This window comes from Harmonia axyridis, chromosome 4 (assembly GCF_914767665.1).
Source record: "Harmonia axyridis chromosome 4, icHarAxyr1.1, whole genome shotgun sequence".
Classification (NCBI taxonomy): Eukaryota; Metazoa; Arthropoda; class Insecta; order Coleoptera; family Coccinellidae; genus Harmonia; species Harmonia axyridis.
Window position 1 is genome coordinate 12,954,979 of NC_059504.1, and position 12,278 is coordinate 12,967,256.

The 12,278-nt window shown below is 35.4% G+C and overlaps 1 protein-coding gene across 1 annotated transcript in view; it reads left to right on the forward strand.

The window, feature by feature from the left end:
• Nucleotides 1-12,278, forward strand: part of LOC123677599 — a 103,787-nt gene that overhangs the window by 78,135 nt on the left and 13,374 nt on the right. Inside the window, exon 4 of the mRNA XM_045614221.1 lies at nt 4,346-4,495. Within this exon, the coding sequence (XP_045470177.1) occupies nt 4,346-4,495 (150 nt within the window). The remainder of the gene's footprint in view (nt 1-4,345; nt 4,496-12,278) is intronic.

Sequence of the window (12,278 nt, forward strand, 5' to 3'; positions counted from 1 at the left end):
CTATTGGGGTGACTACATTGACCTTGACCTTTCTCTGTTTCAGTCCTGAAAGCTTATTTTCTATTTTACCATACTCCAAATGAATTCGAAGTTTTGGATCTGAAACAAAACATCCAAAAATGCAATGTACTAACTAAGTATAAGGTGAATAAATTCTCTTCAATTTTCCTCAGGTAAAACTAATTCAAACTGTTACGAAGATATCTTTCCAATCTCTCTCATCTAAGGTAGATAATATCATTATATTCTTGTTTTCCTATTACCTGTAGCTACAGGATTTCCACTTGAAAGCTAGAAATTAATCCGTGTATGTGGAATCAGAACCAGACATTGCAAATTTCTCTATAAATAGAACCAAAGCGATACGATCAGTATTTCGAATTAGAACACTATCTTTGAACTGTCCAGTGCAAAAGCTCGATTTATCTAGTTCAATTGAAATTGAATTAGCAGAGTTTATAGCATTGCCAGTTCAATTTAATTCTTCAAGAGTTGTCATAGGAGGTAGAGATGTTTTTGAAGTGAAACTAGGAAATTGATCGAGATTAAATTTTGTATTTTTTGAGGTCAATTTAGATTGACGTAAATTGGGTGATGCATACAGAAAGAGTTTTGTCCTAGAGAAATGCGTTCTCACACCACCATATTATAAGTTTTTGTTATCACAAAGATTTAATGATTCCTCAACCCAGTAGTGGCAGGGTTCGAACCTGCTACTACAAGCACGAATTGGGTTAAGTAGCATTTAGATGTGAAATTATCACTATGAGCTTCATGCAAATTCAATCAATATTGAATTCGGATTGAGCTTGATTCTGATTAAGTCGATTGCTTATAATCAAAGAAATTTTGAGAGTATTAGCAAAAAAAGATCAATACTTCTGTGAACCTCATAATCCATTCAAGTTGAGATTGAAAATGGAGCAAAGGACAAGAACTTGCTTGACTCAATATCAAATATCAAACCAGGAGCAAAATGCGGATTCGGATATAAGAAATGAACATTTTATTTTTCATGAATGAATATTTGATGGACAAGAATAGGCAACCTTTGAAACGATCATAACATTTTTGAACTTCCTTGAATTTTGTGGAGCAATTTCTATAAACAAAAAATCATAGATGTGAGGCTTCAAGATTGCAATGAGAGCATGTATTAACGAGCACTCAGAAGCTCCTACCGTCTAGTCAGTATTTTCTTTAGATTTTCTCATATCATATCGTGAAGGCACTGAAATATTCATACCAGATCTTCATATTTTTATTTAGACGCGCGCCTTTGAAGAAAATGTCATTGCCATGCAAAGAATATCCAAAGCTTTAATGGATCGATATTTCCACAGCTTCATTGTCGGAACCATAGAACACCCTGTGCGGAACTCTCAGCCTTTCGTTATGAAAAATGGCCATAGGGAAATGGAATCTAATGCAGTGTCGAGAAAATAGGATGATATATAGGGACAAACTCGGTTTTATTCTTTTTACCAACACAGACGCTGAAAAACATTGTTCAGTCTGCTTCGCATTCGAAGCCAGAGGCTAATATGATTTATAACAGAGAAAATCATCCTTAGGCTAGTTATCAGCATGCAACGTGAAATGCTGAAACAATGAGCTGGCGGTTACATGAAACCCGCCACATTGGCTTACGTTTCAAACTTGCCAGAGGTACATTTTAGGACATAGTTTGATATGAAGTTGCTATTTCCAACGTATATGAGAATAACACAGCTCCGTCTTTCATTCTGTGCCTCAAAGCAATTGTATATGCCAGATTAAAGTCACGCAAACCTTTATGGATTAAAACCTTCCTTCAATCTAATGAAAGTGACAAGGAAATTTGGCGTTCGGAATGGAGTTCTTATAAAGTCTTGAACAAAAGTCTAATCGTTGATTCTTCATAAGAGGTGATATGTTTCAAACTTCCTAGGAAAATTTGGTTTATTTTAAATTGATTCAGGACTGGTCGTTGCAATAGTATTCTCTTCGAATGACATTCTATTGAAAGCCCACTATGTCAATGTGGTGTAGAAGAAAGTCATTGAACACTTGGTGAATACTTGTCCAATTTATAAATTTTATGATGGTTTCCAAGCTATCCATTCAGTTTCAGATTCTCTTTTAGAATGAGTCAAAACAATATAATGGAAACTACCATTTATAACTCCTTTCTGGTCCTTTTCTTCTTTGTTTTTATATTCAATTATAAAGTCACCAACCTTTGGCGAAGAGGAAGGATGGAGAAGATTTTGTTTTGATGAAGAGGAAGTCCTTCAATATAAATTGCCAGCTCATTCTGTAAACAAATACAGAAACCAGTCACTGAACCTATATGTGGAGACAGAGTTTTTGCAGAGGATTTAATCTGTGAAATGTATGATGCCCCGTTTAAATTTTCTCTGCTAATACTGAGATTACATCTTCACATGCTTTGTTGTTTGATAAGTTGATAATTTTTGGTATGATATTTCTCTATCTCAAAAGAATATATAGGTATAAAGCAGTATCGATGTTTGGTTAATAGTTAACTTCCACGTGTCTACCTGATCTCATTCTAAAGTATATAATGAATACTATTCGATAACTGAAGGCTATTATTATTGGGAATAGAATAATAATTGAATATTACGTTCCAATCCGTTTGTAATTGGAATTACGTCATTAATATTCAAGGCATTGATTCGTCTAGAACGATATTTCTATAGAAACCAGACGGCAGGGTAGAATTCAGACAAGAGAATCTAATCAGTCGTATAACAGATCTGCTTCCCCCATACAAGTTATCTCGATTCAGTGATAAACTCTTCGTTATGAGGCTTTTCTTTCTTCTTTATTGCAAAAAACAAGCAACTATCACTGTTCATATTCCTTTATTCAATTCTTCTTCTGTCTTCTCCAGTTCTTCCTTATTGTGAACCAGTTATTAATAATTTATTGTGTTGGTATGTGGGAAGGAAGTTAGTAATATTTCTTTCTGAAACACTAATTGATGAGATAGTTGGTTCTAGTTCATTTTCGAGGTTCTGAATGATCAATGGATTCGAAAGATTTTAAAACTTCAGAACTAACCAAGAATGAAATTATCAGTGCTTCGGTTAGCTAGAAGGTCTGAATCCATTTAGTGTTTGTAAATTTGACTAGAGTTGCGGGATTGTTTATTTTATTATCGTTGAATTTGGTTCGACCCTTATATATTTGCATAATTTTCATTTCCATTCATTTGATTTGAGGATCTCGGGATTAAATAATGAATGATTAGAACAAGTTTAATACTTTCTATCTTTTCAGTACTAATAATATTGAATATTACCAATATGAGGATTACATTGTGTGATCGCGCAGTTTCTAACTTATTTCAAGGACTGAATATTCTACAAATGGCACCTACAGAAAAATTCCTATGAACTCAGGTACAACAAGGTAATAGGATAAACCAAAAATTCGGTAAAGATCGTGAAAAATTACATATTTGAGCTTGACTTGATATCAAGCTACTTGATATTACTTGAGCTTGATATGCACGCATCGCACGGCATATATTTCTGCAATCTCGTGGGAGTATTAGACTAAATGAAATGAAGGGATTCCTCGAGCGCCGCGAGACTGAAGCATTCGTCAGTTTGTCTTTATTAGTAGTTTCCTCACATTTTTATGGAATCTATTAGTAGATTTTGGTAGTTTCAGAAATATATTTCCAAACTTCTCCAAAATGGCCAAGGATTTTTCATCAACGCCAGCATCTTCAGCTCCTGTTGAAGAACAATTTTCCAGAGCTGCTCTAACAGTTATAAAAACCCGCAATAGGTTAGGCGACAAATCTATAAGATACCTCATGTGTCTTAGATCCTGGATGGAAAGTAATGAAATCAAACGAAGCCTGGAGGTTTCTCAATATTGAGAAACTTAATTTTTTCATTTTGTTATGATTTACAGTGATTTAATTTATGTTTCTATTTCAAAAAAGTTGATATTTTCGATTCTTTTATACAATACATTTAATAAATGAAAGTGTTTTTTGCAAGGTTTCTTATCATTCCATAATTTTTTTATTGAAGTAGCTTGATATTTACTTGACTAATGAATACTTGACTTGACTTGGTTGGCACGAAATCGGAGAGGAAAACAAATCAGATCAATTAGTCATGAATTAATTCAAACAAGAGACAGATAAAAGATTGCTTCAAGCAGACTTGACTTGAGATTGAAGAATACTGCTTGTCTTGAAATCCCGTGAATCCCTGGACATAGTATCATAGAACTTTTCAAAATAATTGCAAAATTCAATTGAAATTACATCTCGTTATCAAAATGAATTAATTGACTTATATCATGTTTTTTTTTTCAGAAATCATTGAGGGAACTGGGCTTGAAACGCATCTGGTCAGCAGTGCGATCCTCCAATAGCAGTTCCAGTTCAACCTGCGATCATGACGCCAACGAAACTCCTTTGGAGGGTGCGAAGGTCGCCCCCAACTGTTCGCTTCCGCTCCTACAGGTAATTTAGCTGGCAGTTTACTGTTTCAGCATGCATTCTTCGGAACATTCGTTAATTTGTAGGATTTCGACGTTGCAATTAAGCTCTCAAATTTATGAGAACGGTTACGGATATTTTTTCGCAAGCTGGTAGAATCGGCCGAAAAATCATAATTGAGAATTATGAGTCTGTTATTGATTTTGTGTTTTTCTGTCAGTGTGGAGGATTACACGTGTTTTATACAACGCTGTTAGAGATTATGGTTAACTTTGGAAAATATTACATAACGTGAGACTTGGAGAATATATAAGGGCTGTTCATTGAGTTTTGCGATTCGATAAGAGAGGGCCTACTGCTACTACCTACATTTTTTTAAATTCATTTATTTATTTCTCAAACAGATTACAAGATCTTTTTAAATGAGAAACGAATCAACTTTCTCAATCTATATCGGAGTTGAATTATTGAAGAAATAAATCTTGAATTAGTCTTAATCAAATTAAGTACGAAAACAGCCAGATTACAAACTTAAATCAATCAAAATACTCGTGTTTGAAATACAAATGCACATCATTGTAAAATACCTCAGGAGGTTGGTCAAAGCTGAGATCACACATTACAGAGGACTCGGTTTGTTATCTTTAACATTTTCACAACTGGTGAGTAGTAATTGAAAGTTACTGTCGAGGGCATATCGGAGAGAGTATTCTGTATAATGGTTTGAAGAAGGAATTCTTAGTTGCCTTAGATTTCTCAGGTGTGGAGTATTGTAGTGCTGGTAAAAAATCTTATAACACATCTTCACTATGACGTGTAGTCGTCTGGTCTCAAGTGCTGGTGAGTTATGTTGGTAAACTCTTTATATAAACATGTGTGAAGTTTCATTTCGATCTGACAATTCATTCTTTGTTTACAAGCCATTCAGTATCGACGTATCACTAATTTTTTACAATTGAAAAATCAAGCATTGATTATTGGTGACGTCCATGTTTTCAAAGGATATATATGAACGAATGTTGAAAGTGTATAGGGACTCTGATCCTTCAACAAGTACAGTAGGAAAATAGGTTGTTGAATTCAAACGTGATCGTACAAGCCAGCACCAAAAATCGTAGAAAAAATACAGGATATCTTATTGGAAAATCGTCGAGTGGATGAAAGAAATTCAGTAGAAGCCCTAGACATCTCTTTGGTTTTTGTAAGCAATATTTCAACTGAAATATTAGGTTTCAGAGAGCTATGTGTGAAATGGGTGACGCATCGCTACAATGGAACAAAAACACATTCGAATGCGAGTTTCTCATCAACATGTAGAGCGTTTTCGAAAGGATAAAAAGGATTTTGTGCGCCTATTCATCACTATGGATGAGACTTGCGTCTATCATCATGATCCTAAATCAAATCAAGAGGATAAAGAGAGGTCTGGTTTTTCGACTCCGAAACGAGTTCGTGTCCAGAAATCGGCCAAGAAGGTGTTAGCATTGGTTTTTTGGGAAGGGGAGGGATTTAGTTTGTGAATGCTGCTGAAGATAAAAATTCGTAAAAAAAACCTGGTTTGCGGAAGGAAATCATTATTTTCATCAGTATATATACCCGGTGTCACAAGAAGAATGAGGACATTCTTCTAGTTTCTCGCATTCTTGTTTCTTTCATGTTATCGCTTTCAGCTTGGTTGGTTGTCATTGTTTTTCCATTTTTCGCTATCAACAATTCGAGAACTCATATTATGCTATGTCGCTTCGCTTCGATGATGGAAACAACGTATTTTTAATAAGTTAGTTGCTGGCATCCTAAGATCTCGAGTTGTTGCTGAACTCTTTGTTTTCTCTTTTAGTGGTGCCTACTGAAGATGGCTGTTTCGCCTAAAGCGTACTTTCAGTACAAACCGTTTCTCATTATTATTACATAATCAAGTACACAGCCATAATATCTACCAAACATTATGTCCTACTTCTTAAGACTGCCCAATCTCTAAATTGTGGATTCTAAATCTCGTGATATGACCGAACGTTTAACGTTCAAATATGGGTTTTAATTCTCTGAATCTTTTTATTGTTGTTACATTTTCTATTTGAAAATAGTCAATTCTACCTGTTTGGCTCAAGGATTTCCAATTTGGACTAATTTTGCAATGCTAATAGAGGGCAATAGTCACACGTTGTTGTGTTCAGTAAATCAAAGCAATTATTTTTTCGTCTGAACTATGAATAAAATAATAAAACGATATTGAAAACCATCAAATAAAAAAAGGGTACTTCTGTTTGATTAATGTAATTCAACTGAATAAATCACCCTTGGAGACGTTATTTATTTATTTTTTTTATTTTTATGTAGTTCATTCAATATAACATAATAAAATTCGATTTGTATGCAAATTCCTGAATTATAATTTCAAAATGAGTGCTCTCATACTTAACTTACTTTGAACGTCATGGTGAGTCGAAGGATGCAACGTGTTCAGAATCCGAATGGAATTTTATTCTTATAGCTGACAACAAGACTTAATTCCTACGTGATACGTCACTTACACATAAATTATGATTTGTTTCGAAACCGTGAGGAATTCCACTTAACACTGAGAAATACTATACATCACCCGATTTAAATTTCTAATTTACAGTTGCATACTGTATCAAAGGGTATCAATTACAAATTTTATTCTTTTAATTTCAATTTTTGATTGGTTTTCCAAATTGGAGCCAATTCGATTATTCTGAAAGTATCCAATTCAATTCTGTCCAATAATGAATCGTGGAAACAATTAAGGAAAATCAATTCAACCCTTTTGAAATTATTAATTTCACATCCTGGAATGAGTGAAAGAAAAATTAATTTGTCCGTTCTCAGTCCAAAGACTTTTCCTGGAACCAAATTATCTTTTCGTTCGAAATTTTGTACAAATATCGGTTGATATTAATTCTCCGTGCTCGAGAGAAAAATCCATGAATTTTAGTTTTGAAAAATAGAGGAAAATATATGTGTACAACATGAGCTTCCGTCTTTTTTTCCGAGATTCGAGGCTTTATTGAAAAAACTGGATAAACATTTATGTTTCAAAAGCCACTACTTTCTCTCATCTTTCGGGCAGCGTACAAATCCCGCGTTGAAAAAATTGGTCATCTTTTGCAGCGATCCACGAATTAATCCAATTTTTCACTTTTTCAAAAGACAGGAAGTGCTGGTCAGCCAGACCGTGTGCCATCGATCGAAACAAGTCATAGTCCGAGGTAGCAACGTCTGGAGAATACGGCGGGTGAGGAATGACTTCCCATTTCAACGTTTCCAAGTATGTCTTGACCACTTTCGCAACATTGTCATGCTGTAAAATCACTTTATCATATCTCTCGTTGAATTGTCTCTCAATGCTCGGCTCAAACGCATTAATTGTGTTCGAGCGCAGGTGATTGTTTCAATCGGTTTATAAACTCAGAATACACTACGTCGAACACGATCTTGGAATCGTAAATATTCGATTTGGCCAAATGGCCGGGATATCCCTATGATTTGCTGCGCTTGTGTTCATTGTAATGAACCTAGTCACAATGCAATGCAGAAATCCCGTCCGTCTCTGCCTTGCAAGCAGCTGTTCACAAGCAAACAAACGCCGTTCAACATCTCTAGGCTTCAACTCGTACGGCAGCCAATTTCTTGATTCTGAAACATTCCCATGACTTTCAGGGGTTTTGAAATGGTTTAATGCGTCACTCTCAATGATCTTGATACCAATTCTTGTTGCGTTTGCACGAGTCTTGATCAAGAAATACCTCAAATTCTGCATCTTCGAAAACCTTCTCTCTTCCACCGCCATGCTGGTTTTAGACGTCAAAATCACCACTCTTGGCACGTTCTTTCAATAACAACGGCCACACCATAGGTATTTGAGAGCATTCGATGAGCCTAAGCCGCAGATTTCTTCATATTAAAGCAGAAAATCAAAATCTAACTCAAATGATGAGAATTTGGCTCGTGAGCTGAGATGTTCAATCGAGAATGACTTCATGATGCAGACACAAATCGACCAATATTTCGATGGCGTTATGTTCAGAAATATCTAAGCTTATTGTATGACATATACGATCTATTTATTTCGACTGCCCCTTACCGCTTCAGCCATCTATTACAAAACGGCGGAAGCAAATTTGTACACCAATATATACCAAATTTTTGACATTGCTGATTGGTATAACATAGATGAGAAATAAGTTTGGTCATTTTAGAAAGCTTTTTTTTCAATGATTTGCATATTCTGTGATATAGATGAATATACGTAATCATAGTTGTGAAACTTTTATACGCAACTACACTGGAAGTGATTGATGTAGATCTTGAAGCAAATAGATTGCATGATTCCTCTAAGCTTTTGGATGAGTGGAAGAGGTACAGCCATTCCGAATTATTATTATTCGGACAACCTGTACAGTCCCAACCAAATATAAAGAGTGAATAACATAGAGTAATTTATTTTTATTCCCCCCAAATATTTCTTCATTGAGGAGGTATTTGAGTCCTATTTCTCATAATTAGAGAACTAATCACCAACAGCAGCCACCAAACAAATTAATTGCAAAAAAAAGGGTCGGTGTAATTGCAAAACTTTCTATACTTACAACCAACAGAAACAGAAACTTTTCGAACGTGCAGTGTCCTCTCAGGGTGAAATATGAACCAGAGTGGTAGAATTTTATCAGAGGACAGGTCTATTACAACTTTTGAGTCAACAGAACTCTAATAGTTTAACTTCCAACGTTGCCTAGACGACCCAGGTCAGTATGGAGTTTTTTGAGGCATGAAAAAGGGATAGGAGAGTGATCCTGCGTCCTCTGAAAATTATATTGGATGATTTGAGGAGGGCGAATATGTTTCCGGGATGGAGGATCGTGGGATATTTATGGAGAAGAAGAGGAATAAGGTGTATTACTGGAAAGATAATGGAAACCGGCAAACAGAGGTTCTAACCCTGGAAGGGAGATAATATGCGTTGTATGTGTTATTGTTTGTGAATTATGGAAGCTTGGCAAGATGTGGGTGTACAGCCATTATTATGTTCTGATTCATCTTGGTTAGTGTGGCTTTTCTTCACAAAATTCACCCCTTAATGTTATGTTCACCAGTGATTCAGTCTTATCAGAAATTTTTGGATATTTTGAATGGATTGGCATATCACTTTTTCAAGAAAATATGATATATTAGCTGATAAAACACCAAATATATATTATTCTATTCTATTCAAGGTGACACCATCCAAGTTGTTTCTTCAGAAATAATACACTTGACACATGACAAGAATTTTTATTAAAAACAGTTTTCCAAAAAGAGGTTCCATTTCGAATAGCCCGCTATCAGAGATGCTATCACTTTTGAAACTGTCATATTCCGACATTTGACAAGTTAAAACTACGTCTATACTGAATATCTAACGATAAACGTCCCAAAAAGGCGATGATATTGTTAAAATTGCCTATAAAGAAAACTTCACCGTAACAGTTCACAAAATTAAAGCACTTTTGGGTCTTCGTGAAGCACCTTCTTTCTTCTCGGTCGGCAAAAAAAACTGGTGGAAAAATATGAGCTGTTGGGACAAGTAAGTGATATAAAGAATCGAAACCGTGTGCGCTGCTGAAGAACAACTGAGAATATGCTAGTATAAATATATAGTATAAGCAAAGAACCGGTTCGATGCAAACTAGAACTGGAAGGAACTGTCATTCAACAGACAATGAGCTTGAAATATCTCGGAGTGGAAATCACCAGCTAAAGAGATCTCTATGCAGAAGTCCAACAACAAACTATTAAGCCAGTGCAAATAACTGGATATCTGAACACAATGGTTTGCCAAAACAAATACACCCTCAAAGAAAGTAAGGTGAGACTTTATAAAGCAGAGGTATGCCCAATTATGACCTACGCCACAGGAACAGAGAGAACCAATCAAAAGCTCAGAACGTTAGAAATTAAGATCTTGAGGAGAATTTCGTGGGTAACATTGAGAGATAAACTGTCCAGCGAGTTAATAAGAGAAAGGTTAAGTCTTAGAACATAAATAAGAAGAACGGAAATCTCCTTGTAACTGATGCATTTGTTTTGATTCCAACATTCGTCACTCCTTGTATGACAAGACACTATAGCAGTAGCGTCACATAATTTGATTTATTTCGAAACTATCAATTTATGCTCAAAAATAAATAACTATGTGATTCATTCATAAAAATTCTTCGTGCATCAAAAAGGTTCAACAATAAAATCAGAATTCTACACGCATATGAATTGGAGCTAGCTGAAGATAGCTCGATTGTGATTAGCGACACTAAACTTCTATCTCACTTGTATTCAGGATCAAGCACAAATGTTAACTTTCCGTTCCTTCTATCTATATTCTAAGTGTTAGGTATACTGGATGTTTTCAAATCTAGAAAGCAAAAAGGATGGAAAGGAGAGACCATGTTGATAGGATGGCGTTAGATAGAATTGCATACATCTGCAAACATTAACGACTTAATGGAAAGAAAAACCTGGACGCTCACCAAAGAGATGGAGACAAAGTTGGTTTTCCTCATCTAGTGAGTAGAAGCCAAGGCCCAGCAAACAGAAAGAATTCCCTAGCTGAAGGAAGAATAAGAAGAAGAAGAATTTTCTTCTGAGGTTCATGATGAGGCTCATTTTCAACTCGAAGACTACGTTATTGAACAGAATTGCCGCATTTGGACTCGAAAATTCCAAGAATAATAATTGTTGGAACGCCTCTCCATCCTCAATGTGTCACTGTATGGTGCAGTTTTTGGCTGGTGATGCTATTGGACCTTACTCAGTCGAAACATAGTGGAATGCGCTTCCGAGCTCTGATTAATGATTTTTATGGCCAAAATTGAAAGTGTGAATGACGTTTATTTCCAACAATATAGCGCTACGTGCAACTAAACAATCGTAATTTCCGAAGATAAGTTTCCTGGCCCTGTTATTGTTCATTTCCAATATTTTCTATACCAAAAAAATCATCTTACTTCGACTAAATGAACTTGCCTTGTTAAAAAGCCTGAACATATACTCGAAACGTGGGTTTAGTCCAAATTGTTTGCCTGATTTTAATGGCCCTAATCCTATATGAACTTCAATATGTTTACTCAAGCACGTGAAAACATCATTTCAAATCTCAATTGTTAATTCAATTACATCTATTCGAACTGTAGATTGGAATACATCCATTAACTACACAATTATACGATTCTATCAAAATTTGAATTAATTGAGTTATTAAAATAGGATAATGAAGATTCATCCTTGAACGATGTTTATAAAGTGGAAAATTATAATAGGATATACCATCAAATCCTTTCCAGCGGTATCATAAACTAGAGGCAATACAGAGCATCTGTATCTAAACCCTTCCACCTCATCTATTACCAACTTAGTTTCCATTCCTGCAAAGTAAAACTAATTCCCCCAACTCTAGAACTCGTTGCTCTCAGCATCGACCTAAAGTCTTGTACCTTCCCAGAGAATGGCTAAAATTCAAATTGATTCTCCCAATATGACTACGTTCCTGAAATAAACAGGGCTCTGTGTATGGGCCGCATCTATAATTCAACAAATGGAATCGGTATTTCACGCGAGTTAGCAAGTCAAATGGGAAAGGTCCAGAATGGCCTCAGTTCTGGAATGACACTGGAAAACGGTCGATCCAAATACTGTTTAAAGTGAGCCAGGAAATGGAAGAATAGCTATACAATATCCGATACACATCCAACGATTGAAATGCGATATCGACTTTATGAGAGTTAGGAAGGAATGTTTTATGTTTTCACACATC